The sequence below is a fragment of the Giraffa tippelskirchi genome, chromosome X, assembly GCF_054371585.1.
Source record: "Giraffa tippelskirchi isolate mGirTip1 chromosome X, T2T-mGirTip1v1.2.pri, whole genome shotgun sequence".
Taxonomy (NCBI): Eukaryota; Metazoa; Chordata; class Mammalia; order Artiodactyla; family Giraffidae; genus Giraffa; species Giraffa tippelskirchi.
In genome coordinates, this window is record NC_137289.1 from 64,676,073 (window position 1) to 64,695,619 (window position 19,547).

The 19,547-nt window shown below is 42.4% G+C and overlaps 1 protein-coding gene and 1 long non-coding RNA gene across 16 annotated transcripts in view; one reads left to right on the forward strand and one right to left on the reverse strand.

Moving 5' to 3' along the window:
• Window positions 1-1,525, reverse strand: part of DIAPH2 (diaphanous related formin 2) — a 952,992-nt gene extending 951,467 nt beyond the window's left edge. For all 15 annotated transcript variants that reach the window (XM_081565323.1, XM_081565331.1, XM_081565339.1 and 12 more), the window contains exon 1: window positions 1,185-1,525. In XM_081565323.1, the coding sequence (XP_081421449.1) occupies window positions 1,185-1,319 (135 nt within the window). In that variant the 5' untranslated portion in view covers window positions 1,320-1,525. The remainder of the gene's footprint in view (window positions 1-1,184) is intronic.
• Window positions 1,526-1,631: 106 nt separating this feature from the next.
• Window positions 1,632-19,547, forward strand: part of LOC145536281 (uncharacterized) — a 41,976-nt gene continuing 24,060 nt past the window's right edge. Inside the window, exons 1-2 of the long non-coding RNA XR_014075732.1 lie at window positions 1,632-1,768; window positions 2,811-2,883. This is a non-coding gene — a long non-coding RNA (uncharacterized LOC145536281). The remainder of the gene's footprint in view (window positions 1,769-2,810; window positions 2,884-19,547) is intronic.

The window sequence follows — 19,547 nt, forward strand, 5'->3', positions numbered from 1 at the left end:
CCAGACAAACGGAGAACTTTCGGACAGGAGGAGTATTTGCTGAATTTGAGCTGGAAAACCATTTCCCCTCTGCCATCCGAATTAGAAAGTTTATTGATAAACGTCTGCCTAATATTTGCCAGGGCTGACAGAAAAAGTCTTTAGCCATACACTATGAATTTGATCAGTTTTGAAGTTTCACTATTGTTATACCATTTTTCTACAAACTGAAGGCAAAAAAAGAAGAAAAAAAAAAAAAAAAGGAGGAACCTTTTTAACTGATGAGTTGAAGAAACCCCAGTATTTCCCAATCTAATACCAGGCCCCATAGAGTTCATTCCTCTGCACATGAAGTCAGTGGCAGGAAATGGACTGCCTGCTCTCACTGGTTCAGACACTCTCAAGACGGGGAGATTTGTGCAGTCGGTCTGGTCTACTGCTTTTGAGCGTTCTTAATCAACTAAGTGGAAGTCCTGGACGATTGGCGATCACACACACGACAGTTGGTGGTACCTCCTCCAGCCTCCAACTCCCACGCTCCCCCCACTCTTAAAGAAATGTTTCTTGGGCGAGCACATGGAGAGGCAAGGGGGGAAAAAAACACGTAGGCGCCTCTTCCTTAGGTATCTGGTCAAGTAGAAAAGACTGGGGGCCTGCGTTGTGTGCTTTTTGTTGCGGTGGTGGTGGGATTTTTGTTTGGTTGCTTGATTGGTTGTTTGGGTTTTTTTGGTTTTTTTTTTTTTTTTTTTGGTAAGTCTGTGGGTGGGCTCCCTAGTACTGGGGCTGAAAAAAAGAGAGGTTCCCCTGCCCGGACCCTAAGCATTAAGAGTCAAAACCCCAGCAATTGATAAGGATGGGAGGGGAATGAAATCTCGCAAAGAAGGATCGCTCCCCCAAGTTAGACCAACAACAGCCCCTACCCGGTACGCGAGGTCTCCCCAAGTTGGGGTGGGGCCTTTCTCCTTCCCGCACCGCCTCCCGGCTGCCAAGAGGGAGAAAGGGGTTAACTGGAGAAGGGGGTGCTCTTCCGCCCCCACGCCGTCTCCGCGCCTCGGCGTGGCCGCTGCTTTAGCGGCTCCCCGAGTTGCACAGCGAGGTCGCGGTCACCCTTGGGAGGGGGCCCCGGGTCCCCCCGTGTTCAACGGCAGGAGGATCCCGGGGCTCTCGCTGTCCCCAAGACCGGCGGGGGCTGCGGGAGCACTCACCAATTTAGGTTTGTTTTTCGTTTCCTCTTCGTTGGCGGCCCGGTTCCCCGCGCTCCGCTTGTTGCTTCGGCCCCCACCGGGTTCCTCGCCGCTGCCTCCCGCGCCCGCCGCCGCCGCCGCCCCGGGCTGCTCCATCTTTCTTCGGCCCTGTCACCTGTGCCCTGGAACCCCACTTCTCCTTCACTGAGGAAGCCCCTCGAGGCGGTCTCGCTGCCCCGCGTGAATTCGGCAGCGCCTCTTCCTGGAGGGGAGAGTGGGTCTGCCGATTTCACGTCCCTGGGGCTCCCGGCTCCCAGGCACCCCAGACACGACCAGCCGTTGCCACTACTCTGCGCTGGGGCAAGCCCTGCCCCCGAGCGGCTGCAATTACCACGGTCGCCGCCGCCCTCAGGGCGGTGTTTAGGGTGGAGGGAAAGTAGGTGCCTATCTCTTTAAGAGGGCCTCCGCACACGTGATTCATCAAAGTGCCCGCAGTCCGCCGCCCGGGCGCGGAAAGCTGCTTCCTACTCCCGCTGCCCGGCGGCCCGGCTACTGAGCATGCCCGGCGCGGCGACGGCTGCCAAACGAGAGGACTTGAAGCTGAGGTTAAGCACTGATTTCCCTTCCTAGGGGCCTAGCGTGAAATGAGAGGGAACCAGCCGGGAGAGAGGAGGTGTAGCCCATTTTAGAGATGGGGACACTGAGGCCTGGGAGGATTCACGTGTGAGTTTTACCTGAGTCTCCGCTTCCACTCATGTAGGCCAGAGCACCTTCCCCGGCTGGCCGAGGCCTTGCCGGGGGTGTGGTTGTGCTCCACTCCGTGGGAGGGGTTGATTGGCAAGACAGCTGGCACCCCGCAGGAGCACAGCCATGGGGAGCGCTGATTAATTGCCTAGACAGACTGTACGGGTCAAAGTGGAAGGAGTGGGTGTTTTCTGTTGCCATGATTGCGTTGAGACCAAAGACACACAGTCGTTCCTTTATTCCCAGGCTGCCGGGTGGGAGAAGCAGCAGACGCCCACTGCTTAATCCAGAGGGGGTATAAGGCTCTTTAGGCAAAGCACCTATGGAGAGCTAACGGTTGGATTGAGTGCTATTTTCAGTGTTCCGAACTACTTTAGGTTTAGAGTTGGGGGAACGAGTAAGAGCATGTGTGTCAAAGCTTTGTTAAAAATGTAAATCTCTAGACAAATGCTAGGTAACTGAGCAGCAGCAGCCACAGGGCACCGCGGGTATTCTTAATCTTTCACCCTAGAGTTGTCAGGAAGAGGCCCACGCCTCTTTAAAAATAATGTTCACACTGAGAACAATCGCGAGACCTGGCAGAACTTGAATGAACCACCTTCATACAACCTAGAGAAGCTAGAAATGTAAATTTAGATCCCGTGTGCCTATAAACATGCCCATGTGCCTGTTATTCATATATATCTTCAGGCTCTGATCTTTCTGCCCTACTCCCCTTCAACCTAAACTCTTCTAATTTGTTTATGAACACATTTATTGAGTGTATTAGGATAAATTTGACCATGCTGTAGATGGGATGAGGCGATTAACTTGGAAAGTACAATAAAAACAATGTTAGACATCTGAAAGCAGTCTTAATGCTGGCTTTGTCATTGTCCTTAACTTGCTTTTTTAATCATGCAGGTGGTAAATTACCCAAGGACAGCAGAGAAGAGGGGAATCATGCTCCCAGACAGGGTGGGCAAGGAACCCTAAGGTAAATTTATAGAAGTTCCTGTTTGACTTAAAGTTTGACGTGTATTCTGAATATGACTCACTACACACACACGTACACACATACACACTCACTCATGCATGATTTAAATTATTTAACTGCCCCCTCCTGAAAAATGGCGTAGAAATGGATGCTGCAGTAAGATGTGACCTGGTTATCCACTGCTTTCAGGTGATTCCTGTTTGAGAGACATGGATATGAGCCACAGCTGAGGGTCCTCCGAACTCAAATATTGCTTCATAATCTGCTCAGTAGATCTTCATTGAGCTTCTTAGAGCAGGGGTCCCCAACCTCTGGGATCTAATGCCTGATGATCTGAGGTGGAGCTGAGGTAATAATAATAGAAATAAAGTGCATAATAAATGTGCTTGAATCGTCCTGAAACATACACCACCTCCAACCCAGTCTGTGGATAAATTGTCTTGCACGAAAACAGTCCCTGGTGCCAAAAAGGCTGGGACTGCTGCCTTTGAGTATACCGGGCGATATCCAGAGTGCTGTGTGTTAAGAGGATGAAGCTCACAGTTTCTGCCCTTTAGAACTGCCTAGTCTGCTGGGAGAGACTGATCGTTAGTGACTGCACTTCAACAGATAGGAACAGGGAGACTGTGGAGCACACAAGAGTGCCAGAGGCTCTCGGACACCTTCCCAAAGAGGATGATGTTTGAACTGAATCTTAAGGGTCGAATTAAAGTCACTAAGTATTTGGTGACAGCCTGCTAAGTTTTGGATACCCTACTAGGCATTGCAGTGGTGAACAAGATGGTGAACAAGATGGATGTGGTTTGCTCTTATGGAACTTTCTGGCTATTGGGAACGATATTAAACAAAAAAAAGTATTGAGCAATCACAAGGTAAAAAAGGAGAGTGAAGAACATCCCAGGCAAGGAAATGACCATAGCATGTGCAGAGACTCTGTGGTTAAGAAATTGAAGGCAACGGATGGTTGCTCTTGGTAAGAGAAGAGGCAGAACAGATAAGCAGCTTCCAGATCATGATGGTCCCCACTTACAGATCTCATTGGTCTGCTTTCAAAAGCGGTGATACTTGATTGCTCAGTCGTGTCCAACTCTTTGTGACCCCATGGACCGTAGCTTGCCAGGCTCCTCTGTCCGTAGGATTTTCTAGGCAAGAAGACTGGAGTGGGTTGCTGTTTCCTCTTCCAGGATAAAAGCGGTGAAGGCATTGTAATACAAGTAACTCCTGTTTTTGGTGTGCAAATACTTGAAAATGGATCGACATTATTTTGAGTGTCAGGCTGGGTTGCACCATTCTCAGGCCAGGTGAAGCTACATTTGAAACCAAAGAAGACATACATGTAAAAGGTACATAATCTGCACCACAAAACATAAGAAAATGAGATGACTTAACATTTGACCTTATTGTGATTATCTCAGCCCCGTCTTCATTCTGGATGTTTCTTTTCAACATTTTGCTCCAGTTCATGTAAACAAGTCATTACAAATAAACAAACCCCCTTCTTTCAAACATCAGGGTCTCTCTAGAAAGTTAGCACACATAAGGAGCCACTGGTCCCCTGTAAGGATACTTTGTCCGCTGACTATGAACCAGGCACTACACCAAGTTCAGTCCTAGGACTGCTCCCACTGTACCTACTGTTTCTTTATTTTTGTCTTCCTGGGACACACAAATAGGCCGGTGGGTGAAGATACATCTTTTCTCTGATGCTGCAGAGAGAAGGAGGCTGCTACCATCCGTTGGGACTTCAAAAGTGTGTGTTAGACCCCATGACCTTGTAGTGTCTCCTTCTGATCTCTTATGAATTTAGCACCCAGTTAACATTAAAAGCCAGCCCTGGGAGAAATGAAAGATAAAAGGCTGCTAGGTGCTATCTTTCTTCAAACGGATCTTCAAGTCATCCATTACCCCCAGAGGTTTCTGATGATCCTTATTAGTATCACTCTGGCTTTCTGTGTCTCCCTTCTGCTACGTGTTTTCATCTAAACAATCTAGACCATTAATAGAGAAATTAAAGCTGACATAGATTAGACAAAAGTAAGAAATTGAAGGCAAAAGGAGAAGAGGGCGGCAAAGGATGAGATGGTTAGGTAGCATCACCAACTCAAGGGACATGAGTTTGAGCACACTCTGGGACATAGTGAAGGACAGGGAAGCTGGGCGTGCTGCAGTCCATGGAGTTGCAAAGAGTCAGACACGACTTAGTGACTGAACAACAATAAAAAATCACTACCTCCGAGGTCATGGAAAAAATATTTAGGAATTAAAGGTGGCCTGAGAATAAACAAGTACTTATTAAGCACATACTACATGGGCAACACCAAATTAGAGGTCACGTGAATAAAAAAGGACCAGATGTTTTGCTCTTAAAGCACATGTGTCTTCCTGAGAAAACTCCTGTTCTGCAAAATTGCGCACTAAACATAACAGAATTTCTGGGGAAAATGTGGTTAGGGAAGATCACTTAGACCCAATGCAACTTTGTAGCCAGAGCACTAATGAAAACACTAGCCATTCTAATAAAAACACTCAGGAGGTTGAACCTCCACTGGCATCTACACCCGGTGTCACAGTCATCAATGCTTTGTATTCTTCATGCTGCTTCTTTCCCTGATGTGAGTCCTCAAGGGCATTTACTTTTAATAGATGCCATTTTCTTCAGAATTAAAAATCTAATTGAAGAGTACCCAACTTTGTAGAAGATCCCCTGGAGGAGGGCACAGCAACCCACTCCAGTATTCTTGCCTGGAGAATCCCATGGATAGAGAAGCCTGTTGGACTACAGTCCATAAGGTCTCAAGGAGTCAGACACAACTGAAGCGACTGAGCATGCATGTACAGCTTTGTAGAGGGCTTCCCTGGTGGCTCAGATGGTAAAGAATCCACCTGCAGTGCAAGAGACCTGGGTTTGATCCCTGGGTCAGGAAGATCCCCTGGAGAAGGGAATGACAACCCACTCCAGTATTCTTGCCTGGAGAATTCCACAGATAGAGGAGACTCGTGGGCTACAGTCCATGGGGTCGCAAAGAGTCAGAGACGACTCAGCAACTAAACAACAACAGCTTTGTAGAAACACGTGATGAAAGGTCTTCACAGCTTCACCAACTAGTTAATGTGCTAGGCAACTTGGAGGTTGTTGAAACCGCTAAACCAGTCACACAAAAGGGACAGAGTTTGGGGCAGAATTATTCTTTTATTTCTGAAAGCCTTCATATATCATGAAGGCTTCTCTTTAATTGTGAGAAAGCTGGCTCCTGATCATGTTGAAACTTAAAGTGCTAAAACACTTCGCATGTGAACCAGCTGGCCTTCCACCTAATTTTAGTGACACCGTTCTTCTATTGACCAATCACTAATGTGCTATTTGTGATACACAAACCCTTGTAATAGAACAGACTGTAAAATATACGTTCTTTGCCATCAATAGGTATAAAATCTGCTTGAGGAAACAAATAAGCAAAATGTGTAGAACTGGAAGAGAAAAGTGGCTGCCTAATTCTGAGGTAAGAAAAAGTGAAAGTCACTCAGTTGTGTCCAGTTCTTAGTGACCCTATGGATGGTAGCCCACCAGGCTCCTCTATCCATGGGATTTCCCAGGCAAGAACACTGGAGCGGGTAGCCATTCCCTTCTCCAGAGGATCTTCCCAACCCAGGGATCGAACCCAGGTCTGCTGCATTGCACACAGATTCTTTATGGTCTGAGCCAATGAGGTACTAACTGTAAATTCAGGATAACGTGGTGAAAGGGTGAGATGAGTCAGACCTAGAATAGATGAAGAAGTTTTCAAGGAGAACTTGAGCTGCCAAGGCCTGAAAAAGAAATGAGACTTGAATAGGCAAAGCAAAGAAAGGAAGTAAGGAAAAGACAACATATAGAATGGCCTGGAAACAATACTGGCCAATAATGTAAAGGGGCCAAAGGGGCTTGAGTAGAATGGTGAGAATATAGAGTTTGAATAATAGTAGGAAACATGGTTCTCCCCATAGCATTTTCCCAGCATGTAAACAGATTTGAATATCAGACATAATAGTAATGACTGATAAGACTCTTTAGCGGAAATGTTATAAGATAAAAGAATATTTTAAGGAGCTGATCTGGCAGTGGTATGCAGAAGAACTGGACACTGATTTTCAAGCTTATTTTTCTCTCAGTCCAAATTTTTTGTCCCCAAACAAAAACTCTACGGAAGCTCAGTGTGTGCAACAGAGATAAATCTAGCTGACCTGTTTGAAGTTACTGTAGGAGTGGAGATTACAGTCCTCATGACCACTTGGCTTCTCTCTCATCCTCTGAGGCGACCCTCTGAGGCACCAGTACTGAACTCGAACTGAAACTAGATAAAGTCATGAGGATCAGAACTAAAGTGGCCCCAGAGGAAATGAAGAAAAAGGAACAAATCCAAGAAATGTTTAAAGGAACACACTGTTCCTCTCCACAGTTTACAGACAGGATGCAAAGGAAAAGAAAAAGGAAACAGGAATTACTAAAACACTGGCTCAAGGCAATAAAAACCTAGGAGTAAACAGGGAGATAATATCTCAACAGGTACTTGTTGGCACACAGAGCCAGACCAAGGAGCCTGATACCCAGACACTAAAGAGACTCGTTAGGGCAAGACAAGAAAACTAACAAGGTTCCTATAGTCACCAACAGAAAGAGTCTGGAAAGGCTGGAAAAACAGAAAGATTGTGTAACAGTAGGCAAGAAGCAGGCAGACAGCTCAACTCTGGAAGTCCAACAATGGATGTCCTGGCTGGCAGGCAGAGAATAGAATCCACTCTGTAGGCAGAGGCTGAGGCAATCAGTACGTAGCAAGAATCCAGTCACGGGAATTGGGATTAAGAAACAAATGAGCAATTCCTTAAGAAGTCTGGCAAAACAGTGCTAAACAAGGCAGTGCACCAAACCTAAAGGAACTGGCACATGAGATGAAGTCCAGGAAAAGAGGCAGAGACAGGCGAATAAAAATGGCACACAAGACACCCATTTACTTCAAGTGGTCTGTGAGCTCAGAGTAGGACCACAAATAATAGGTCCACAGGGTGCTAAATGACCCAGACTACTGAAATAATGGCTTCTTGAATCGTCTCTGACTAGGAGCAGGATTGGTCCCAGCAGAAGAAAAGTAGACAAGAAAAGGCCTGGGAGCAGTAATGACCAATAATGGTCACTTACCTGGAGATAAAAGTTAATGTGTTCTGTTGTGAGGATTTACAGGGTTTGGTGCAGCCACAGCCCCACAAAAAATTAGTCCAAGAGACAATAGTGTCAATGTCTCCTTTTGGGGAAAATGTTGAGGCTGGTAGAGATTTTGAGAATGCCCAGATTCGTGTCATCTATGGCTTTATACAGTATGCTGAAAAGCAACCCTTTGAATTTTATCTGGAAAATATGCATCTAGCAAAGAACACATTTCCTGTTCCACATTAACCAAAGACCCAGAGTGATCTTCAAAAGTGGCTTGACAGGTCATGAATGGTGACTGTCCAGTCTATAAGTTACTAAGACATAGATGTAGTAATAAACTGAGAGAAAAACATGGTTTGCCTGCTAAAGTATGTGAATCAGTGAAGCACTCACTGATGGTCATAGGGATGCTATTCATTTTTGAAGTTGAGGGTTTTTTTTTTTTTAATCAGTGTAAACAGTTTCTTGAAGATGAGTAAATTCAAGTGTGAGACTATAATTATGCAATTAAAATTGATTATTTCTTTTATGTTGTGGTTTGTGTTTATTTTCTGACTTTTTCAAAATATAATTACTTGAAAATTAAGGAATAGCTGTTTGACATCTGTAAATAATAAAAACATGTTCTCATCGGCATCAGTAGTTAGGCAAGTCTTAGAAGTAGGTTTATTTTGTTTTATATATTGTCTCATAAATTTTAACAGCTTTATTGACATATAGTTTGCATATCATATGATTCACATTTTTAAATGTATAATTCAGTGGTTTTTAGTATATTCCCCCAAGTTGTACAACCATCACCACAATCAATTTTAGAATCTTTTCATCACACCAAAAACAATCCCTTCTTTAGCCGTCTCTCCTCCCCAGTTCCAAGCCACTCCCTGCACCCCCTCCCCTAGCCCCCGACCTAAGGCCACCACTAATTCACTGTATGTCTCTGTAGATTTGCCTATTCTGGACATTTTACATCAATAGTATCATACAACACAGGTTTGTATTGTATGATTGTATCATACAACACAGGTTTTGTATACAATACATGGTGTTTTGTGGCTGGCTTCTTTCTCTGAGAATAATATTTTCAGGATTCAAGCATCCCACATCAGTTTTTATTTGTTCATTATTACCTTGTTTTTTCTTGAACACAAATGCAGGTCAGTTGTTTAAGCCACCTCCCCTGTTATACACACAGTGACATATACCTACTTGAAATTGAAAAGATTTGATATCCTCAGACAAACACCAACCTTTCCCCCCCTTTCCTGGCAAAAGCAGATGTGGAGGACTGATTTTCCTATACAGTGATATAATAGAATAATTTCTTTCTGAGCTAGGACCTGCTATGGAAAGGACCACGAGCGCTATATTTAATCACCTATACATTATGTACCAGAACAATTCTTAGAAGTTTATATTAATGAATTAAACAGAGAAACCTAGAAACCAATTACATTAAATTATATTTTACCTAATACAGTAGCAGAGAATATATAGGTCTTTACTTTCAAGTCTTCCATTATAACATATTAGAAGCTAAAATGTATAGCAGAGTCATTTAGAAGGCCTTCTCTGAGATTTACACATGATTTTCTAGGAAAATTTTTGGGAAGGACTTTTGGTCACTGGATGATTTCTTGAAAACTAGATTCAAAGATCTCTGTCTGGCAGCTACTTTTATCATATTTATTTTCTCAAGTAGCCCTGTGTCATTGACTTTCTGCTGCCTTCAAAACAGAAAGGCTAATTTGAGCTGTCATCTCTTCAATACTAGCAGCTTCACCTTACACCTTGACATTACCCAAGAGCAGACCTGCCTCTAAATTCTATGAACCGATGCTGATTTGCATAAAAATTTCCATCCTTAATTTCCTCACCATGGTGTTGCTTTATACCATCAAAATACCCAAAGTCTTGGTTTGGAGAGTGGCCAAATTCAAAGATATACAGGGTCAAGCTTGATCCCAAATCTACAGAAGAAATCTTCCATCACAGGCACAGCCCAATGATAATATATAACTGTTATTAGAAGATTGCTTTTTTCCCCTTTTATACTATTTTTGATGATTAAAACTATAAAATAATTAGATTTTATTTTAGCTAGCATATTAGAGCCTATACATATAATTAAAATTGAAATATTAATACATATTGAGTAGTAACTATGTCTAGGGCATGGTGCTAAGGATAAATGACTGCTACACTATTCATCATCTCAATGGGCTTAAAATGTAGTCAAGGCAACTGACAAGTATAGATTTAACTGCAAAAGAATGTTACAGAAGCATATAGGAGGAAGAGAATGGGGAAGATTTCGTGGAAAAGCTGGACCTTTAAGTATAAGTAGTATCCCAAAACTTGAAAATTAAAAGGGTATTTGAGGGAAAGGGAACAGTATGACCTACAGCATAGAGCTAGAAAAATGTGGGCTGAATTTGGAAACTGACTAGTCATCTAATGGGACTGGAGGGTAGGTTTTGTAATTGTGTGGTGTGTGCTTAGTTGCTCAGTCATATCCAATTCTTTGTGACCTTATGGACTATAGCCCGCCAGGTTCCTCTGTCCATGGAATTTTCCAGGCAAGAATACTGGAGTGGGTTGCCATTCCCTTCTCCAGGGGACCTTCCCAACCCAGGGATTGAACCCAGGTCTCCTGCATTGCAGGCGGATTCTTTACCATCTGAGCCACCAGGGAAGCCCTTGTAATCGTATAGTGGGAGATAAAGCTGAGAAAGCACAATGAGGCCAAGTTGGGAAAACTTGAAATGCCTTCCTGAACTCTGAATTTATTCTTTAAGCTGTGGAGAGTCACAAGAGATTTATGAACAGGAAAAAACACATGATTAGCCCTATGTTTTAGGGAAATGCTCTGGCATTGGTATGTAGGATGGTTTGTGAGATGAGAATCTAGAGGCAGGGAGATACATTAGGATATCACTTTCAAAAGCCATTCTCTTATTGGGGAATAAGAATGCTAACTCAACCTGAGTGCCAGCAATCAGACATGACATCGTGCAGGTATCCACAAATAGTCCAGAGAAGGAGGAACTGCAAGGGTGAGCCAAAGTGAAATCTACTAAGAATAACCAGGAGGCAAAAATCAATAAAGATAATGTAAAGGACTAAGGTCCCCTTTAGACTTGACATGTAGACCCAAGAATTTGTAAGGTAGAGTCAGGATCATAATGAGAAGCTGTCTTAAAGAACAAAGGGGAATTGGTGGTAAATAGCCTGGAGGCATCCGTAGCTTAACTTTATTGGTTGGTGGATATGAGATGCATGGATGTGTTGGACTGGTTCAAGGGACCAAGGGCAGTTAGTTAGATATTTTGATGATATTCTCACGATAATTAGTCCATGAACTGAAACAGTAGAAAAGAGAACAGAAAGATAGGAACAGATTTCACGGGTATTAGTCTCAGGATCTGATGACCTTATATAGGCAATTGGGGAATGGGAAGAGTAGAAGATAATTCTGACATTTCAGTACTGAATAACAGAGAGAGTGATAATATTGCAGATTAGGAATCTAGGAGGAGAAACATATTTGGAAAATATCAATATAATGCTGAGTTATGTATGAAGGAAGCCACATTTCAGGTGCCTACAGATGGAAATGGCATTAGACATTAGGTCTGGTGTTTCTGAGAAAGTTCAGAGACAGAGGTGAACATTTAGAGTCATTTACCTAACTAGCAGGTGACGATGTGGGAGTAGGTGAGATGACCAGGGAAGAGATTATAGAGGGTTATGAGAACCAAAGAAGAAAGTTTATTGAAAGCTCATTTTTAAGTGTGGAAAGGGGAAAGAAATCATCCAAGGCTATCACCTAACAAAGTTTATTACTCATAGTAGATCCTTTGATTTTAGTACTAAGTGACAGGGAAGGTCATGATAGCAGGATGCTAGAATGAAGATTGGGAATCTGGGATAAGAAACATTTTTGGTATTGGATGGTGGGATGTTAAGAAAATGTTCAGACACACCCACTCAAGTACAATGGGATCCAGGAAAGTACAGTAACACAGAGGCCAGACATTAAAGAGATGGTAGCCAGCAAAAAAGTAAAGAAGGATGAAGTCTTTCTATATTAAATATAGGAATCAGGAAACTGAGGAACAAATTTCTTCTTGGAAACAATACACACTTGGGAGACGATACACACATTAAAATAAAGCTCATGTTGCTCAGAACTCCACCTTTGAGATGGCTGTCAGAGACAGTTCATCAGCCAAACAAGAAAAAGTCTAGTTTCTTCAGAGAGTACTCATTCTTGACATACACATGCTGTTGGCTTCTTTCACTCTTTGATTCCTCTTTTCTCTCTTCTCTCCTTTCTCTCCTTTTTTCACCTTAGTTCACTATCCTCCCCGTCCTCCAAGGTGTAGTAGTTCCAACCCCCTCACTGCGCTGTGAAAGTCTGTGCTGGTGTTGGCTTGTAACCAGACACAGAGTAGAGTGGCTGTAAAAGGTGGAGGCTAGGTCCAAGGAGTCCAGTTGAAGCTAAGAGCCTGGGGGAGCAGTACCCAGAATGTATCAGAAAAGAGATGACCTGCTATATTTTATTTGTGGGCTGGAAGCCTGCTCTAAGTGCTAGAGGTTTATGCGTGCTCAGCTGTGTCTGAGTCTTTCTGACCCCATGGACTGTAGCTGCTAGGTTCCTCTGTCCGTGCCATTTTCCAGGCAAGAATACTGGAGTGGGCTGCCGTTTCCTTCTCCAGGGGATCTTCCCGACCCAGGAATCGAACCTTTGTCTCTTGCATCTCCTGCATTGGCAGGCAGATTCTTTACCACTGAGCCACCTGGGAAGCCTGCTAGAGGTTTATACATCATGTCAATTACAGTAAGTTAAGGATTACACAGCTTCCCTCGTAGCTCAGTGGGTAAAGAATCTGCCTGCAATGCAGAAGACCCAGGTTCGATTCCTAGGTCGGGAAGACCCCTTTGAGAAGGAAATGGCAACCCACTCCAGTATTCTTGCCTGGAGAATCCCATGGACAGAGGAGCCTGGCAGGCTACAGTCCATGGAGTCACAAGAGTCAGACACGACTTAGCGACTAAAACACCAAACCGCCAAGGATTGCCTAGATGTATCCTTATATATTTAAAATATATATAAAAAGCACACAAGTAGACACATAGATAGGTCTTAACATGTCCTGTTAATGTATACACAAACATGTCGAAATTCATAATGACAGAGAGAATGAGTATGAATATGAGAGATCACATTCATTTTGGTTATTCAGGAGTAAGTTGCACCTCGTTTTTTAAACCTCTTCTGTTACTTCGAGAAAGCTGAACTAGGTTAATTTGGACAGTAAACTACACTTTAGAAATATGTTTCAGAAGCTTTATTACATAAATCCTACATCTTGATACCGAGTTCTTACCTCAAGGGAACACAGTGAATTTCTACCTTTAGGGTAACCCAAGATCATGGGCTCTAATTTAAAGACTTGCCTCTGGGTGATGGTGGCATATCCAGGGGGCTTACCATGTAGACCTCAGAGGTCAGGATTTTTAGCCACACCCACCAGTTTTGCCCACCAAGGCAATTCACAAGAAAGGGCCTAATAGACAAGCCATGAGACAGAGCAGTTATCTATATGAACAGCATTGAGCTAGAACAGTGGTTCACAGAGCATCAGCATCAGAATCACCTGGAAGCTTGTTAGAACTAAAAATTTTCGAGCACCAACCTAGACCTACTGGATCAAAAACTATGGTGTAATCCAGCAATCTGTGTTTAATGAGCCCTCCACATGATTCTGATGCATGCTCGGATGTGAGGACCACTCTGGTAAAAGAAAACAAATCATGAACAGGAGGGTTATGGGACAAAGGAGAGAGAAAAAACAAGGTACCAGTGAGGGAGATGAAGTTGAATGAAGGCAGGGGAATCCTGAGTTGTACCTTTCCGATTGTCATCCCAAGAGCAACACTTCTATTCAGATGTTTTTAAAAGTGCTAAACTGCATGTTTAACATATAGCAATAAATGGAATGGAATGAGAGACCAAATGTTGAATGAAGGGCGAGAACAGAGACAGGAGTAAATGGTAAAGGAAAAGGATCAGATCCAAGCCAGCAGGAGCTGTCAGGAGTAAAGCAAAGCACAGCAGGGGTAGAAGAGCAAAAGAGGTAAATCGGTTGCTTCTAATAGTTTAGGAGAAGTCTGATGCCCCTGACAGTACTGTAGAGAGAACAAGCAGCTCCAAGGGTAGGAATGGGGTCAAGGAGATGGAGATATTTATATTCCAAAATTATATGAATGTGCTCCTGTAAGAATCAAGACATTACTATAAACCAGGCCATTGATACTTCAGCAGAGACTATGGCTTATGAAACCACTTTATTCCACATTAACAGCTCTCAGCTGTGCATGGAATTTCTAATGCAAGTAGAATCAATGGATCTATAAGAAAGTGTGTGCATGCTAAGTCACTTCAGTTGTGTCCAACTCTTTGGACCCTATGAACTGTAGTCCACCAGTCTCCTCAGTCCGTGGGATTCTCCAGGTAAGAATACTGGAGTGGGTTGTCATGCCCTCTTCCAGGGCATCTTCCTGACCCAGGGATTGAACCTGCATCTCCTGTGTTTCCTGCATTGCAGGCAGATTCTTGAAGCACTGAGCCACCAGGGGAGCCCCTATAAGAAAGTAGATACATTTAAATCTGAGTAAGATGGTTTGTGAACTAGTCTTTGTCATAACTTGAAAATACACTGCTAGGAGGCTTTATGGCTATCAGTAACACAAGGTTTGTAAGAAGAGGAAACTAACTAGGACTGATAGAGACTCAGGAATTTAAGGTCAAGGATCTTGGGGAAACCAATTTATCTGTATAATGTGGCTTGGCGGGAAAGGGCAAGGAGGCAGTCAGTCAGGTAGTAAGGCTTGGCAGGCTCCACTGTAATGGAAGATGTAGTCATTGCCTGAGTATCTAGTCAGACACATGGACCAAGGCAGTGAGGGATTCATACAACAAATGTCTGTGTTCAGCATCAAGCAAAGAGCTACCTGTCTGATCAGGCAAGTATCAGGTCCATCTACATGTGCCACCTATTTTCTCCTGGGACTCACCTGATGGATGAAGATCCCTGGTTCAGATCGCCACTCCTCAGATCTCCATTGCATGTGTGCATGCTGAGTCACTTCACTCATATCTGATTCTTTGTGACCCTATGGAGTGTAGCCCTCCAGGCAAGAATACTGGAGTGAGTTGCCATACCCTCCTCCAGGGGATTGTCCCAACCCAGGGACCTAACCTGTGTCTCTTATGTCTCCTGAATTGGCATGCAAGTTCTTTACCATTAGCACCACCTAGGAAGCCCCTTCCCTCCCACCTACTTGCTATATACTTTGGAGCATGTAACTTCATTCCACTATGCCAGTTTTCTCCTCTGTAATGTAGTACCTACTTCATAGTGTTGATGAGGCTGAAATGAGATATGTGCATGTCAAATGATTGACTCAGGGTCTGATACATAAAGTGCTTGAATACATTTCAGCTATCATTAAAAGAGGAAGTACACATTATGATTTGCCCCACATTTTATGAGACTTTATGAACTTGGCCAAGTAATTTAACTAGTACTGCTGTTAATAAAGCTAGTGGATGTGATGAAATTCCAGCAGAACTATTCATATCCCTAAAAGAGGATGCCATCAAGGTTTTGCATTCATTATGTCAGCAAATCTGAAAGACCCAACAATGGCCACAGGACTCAGAAAAGGTCAATCCTCATCCCAGTTCCCAAGAAGGGTAGTACCAAAGAATGTGCTAACCATTGGACAGTTGCACTTATCTCCCATGCCAGTAAGGTCATGCTTAAAATCTTGCATGCTATGTTTCAGCATTACACAAACCAAGAACTTCCAGATGTTCAAGCTGGATTTAGGAAAGGAAGAGAACTAGAGATCAAACTGCTAACATCCGCTGGATCATCGAAAAAGCAAGAGAGTTCCAGAAAAACATCTATTTCTGCTTTATTGACTATGCCAAAGCCTTTGACTGTGTGGATCACAATAAACTGTGGAAAATCCTGAAAGAGATCGGAATACCAGACCAGCTGACCTGCCACTTGGGAAACCTGTATGCAGGTCAGGAAGCAACAGTTAGAACCAGACATGGAACAACAGACCAGTTCCACATTGGGAAAGGAGTTCATCAAGGCTGTATATTTGTCACTCTGTTTATTTAACTTATATGCAGAGTACATCATGTGAAATGCTGGGCTAGATGAAGTTCAAGCTGGAATCAAGGTTGCTGGGAGAAATACCCATAACCTGAGATATGCAGATGACACCACCCTAAAGGCAGAAAGCAAAGAGGAACTAAAGAGCCTCTTGATGAAGGTGAAATAGGAGAGTGAAAAAGCTGGCTTAAAACTCAACATTCAGAAAACTAAGATCATGGCATCGAGTTCCATTACTTCATGGCAAATAGATGGGGAAACATGAAAACAGGCTTTACATTCTTGGGCTCCAAAATCACTGCAGACGATGAATACAGACATGAAATTAAAAGAGGCTTGTTCCTCAGAAGAAAAACTATGACGAACCTAGACTGGGTATTAAAGCAGAGACATCACTTTGCTGACAAAGATCCGTCTACTCAAAGCTATGGTTTCTCCAGTATTCATGTATGGATGTGAGAGTTGGACCATAAAGAAGGCTGAGCACTAAAGAATTGATGCTTTCGAACTGTGGTGCTGGAGAAGACTCTTGAGAGTCTCTTAAACAGCGAGGAGATCCAACCAGTCCATCCTAAAGGAAATCAGTCCTGAATATTCATTGGAAGGACTGATGTTGAAGCTGAAGCTCCAATGCTTTGGCACCTGATGGAAAGAGCCGACTCATTGGAAAAGACCTTGATGCTGGGGAAGATTGAGGGCAGGAAGAGAAGAGGGTGACAGAGGATATGATGGTTTGATGGCATCATCGACTTGATAATCATGAGTTTGAGCAAACCCTGGGAGATAGTGAAGGACAGGGAAGCCTGGCATGCTGTAGTCCATGGGGTTGCAAAGAGTTGGACCTGACTGAACAACAACAACAAGGCTTTCATTTCTTTCAAGAAAATACCTAGGAGTGAAATTGACTGGGTCAGAAGTAGGTGTTTTCTTGGAACTCTCTCGCTTTATTGATGATGCAACAGATGTTGGCAATTTGATCTCTGGGTCGTCTGCCTCTTCTAAATCCAGCTTGAACATCTGGAAGTTCATGATTCACATAATGTTGAAGCCTGGCTTGGAGAATTTTGAGCATTACTTTGCTTGCTTGTGAGAGATTTACTTTGCTAATGTGCCACATGTTTATTTCCTATCTAAATGACTGAAATGTCTGCTCCAATATTTATTTTTAATTGGGTTGATGGTTTTCTCATTACTGAATTTTGACATTCTTTTTGTATTCTGAATGGAAGTCTTATATCAGATAATGTGCTTTGTAAATATTTTCTCCAAAGTCTGTGCCTTGTTTTCTCAATCCATTAACCGAATCTTTTGAAAAGCAGAGGTTTTAAATTTTGATGAAATGACAATTTACTGATTTTTATCGACTGTACACTGGGTGTGATATCTAAAAAATTTTTGATAACCCAAGTTCATTAAATTTGTCTGTGTTTTCTTCTAGAAATTTTTATAGTTTTAGGTGTTACATTTAGGTTTATGATCCTTCCTTTGAACTAAATTTTATAATGGGGCAAGTGATTGAAATTCTAGTTTCATTTTTTATTTTGTACATAGACATCCAATTGTTCCACTACCATTTGTTGAAAAACCATTTTCTATCCACTTTGCACTTTTCTCCATCTCCACCTTTGTAAAATATCTGTTGTCAATACATGTGTGGGTTTATTTCTGGACCATTTATATTCTGTTTTATTCATCTATTTGTCTATCTTAGGTCAAAACGACACTGTTTTGATTGCTATAGTTCTATAAGTTTTGAAATTAGATAGTGTTAGCCCTTCAAGTTTGCTCTTCTCTTTCAAAGTTGCTTGCATTTCTATGTGAGTTTTATAATCAACTTGTAAATTTCTTTTTTTAAAAAGTCTGCTGGGGCTTTGTAGGAATGCATTGATTCTACAGATATATTTGGGAAGAATTGGCTTCCTTACAAAATTTAGTCCTTCGATTCATGAAAAAGGTATCTCTCTCCATTTATTTAGGTCTTTTCTAATTTTTCTCAATAATGGTTTCTGTTTTCAGTTTAAAGGTTTCACTTCTTTTATCAGATCTGTTCCTAAAGATTTTATAGTTTTTGGTCTACTATAAATGGTATTGATATTTTTAAAAATTTTAGCTTCCTATAGTTAATTGCAAGTATATAAAAATACAATTGATTTTTATATATTGGTCTTATATCTTGCAATTTGGCTAAACTCACTTATGAGTTCTAGTAGCTTTTTTTGTAAATTCTATTGAGTTTTCAACATAAGAAATCACATCTTCTGCAAATAAAGGCAGTTTTACTTAATCATTGGCAATCTGGATGTATTTCATTTCTCTTTCCTGCTGGCTAAAAATAAAGTATTAGTCACTCAGTTATGTCTGACTCTTTGTGACCCAATGGATTGTAGCCATCAGGCTCCTCTGTCCATGGAATTCTGCAGGCAAGAATACTGGAGTGAGTTGCCATTTCCTTCTCCAGGGGATCTTCCTGACCCAAGGAATGAACTCAGGTCTCCCGCATTACAGGCAGATTCTTTACCATCTGAGCCACTAGGGAAGCCCAGCACAAGCTAAAACCATTAGTAGTACTGTTGAATAGAAGTGGCTTGAGAGAGAATTCCCTAGTGATCCAGTGGTTAGGACTCCATGCTTCACTGCCATGGGCTCAGGTTCAGTCTCTAGTTGGGGAAACTAAGATCCCATAAGCCCCATAGTGCAGTCAAAAAAAAAAAAAAAACTGGCTACAGTGTGTTGGATTTTGTCAACCTCCTGATTTCAAAATTTAGCAGAAAGCTATAATAATGAAGACTGTGTAGTACTCTCATAAAAATAAACCAGAAGTAAACCAATCACTTATGATCTATTTATTTATTTATTAGCCATGCACATGGCTTGTAGGATCTTAGTTCCTCAACCAGGGATTGAACCCAGTACCTGGCAGTGAAAGCCCCTAATGCCAACCACTAAACCAACAGGGAATTCCCTTTTCAACTGATTTTTGACAAAGAAATTTTCAATGGAAAATAGTAGTCATTTCAGCAAATAGCACTAAGTCAAATACGTATACACATGAAAAGGAAGTTGGATTCTCTACTTGACATCATATTTCAATACAACAGTTAACTCAAAATGGACCAAAGACCTAAATGGAGAAACTAAATCTATAAAACTCTTAGAAGAAACACAGGTGTAAATATTCCAGACTTTGGTTTCTTATGTATAACAACAACAAAAAGAAACCTCATTATAATTAAACACAATGTCCTCATGCTTTGGAGGACATTATCAAGGAAGTGTTTGCA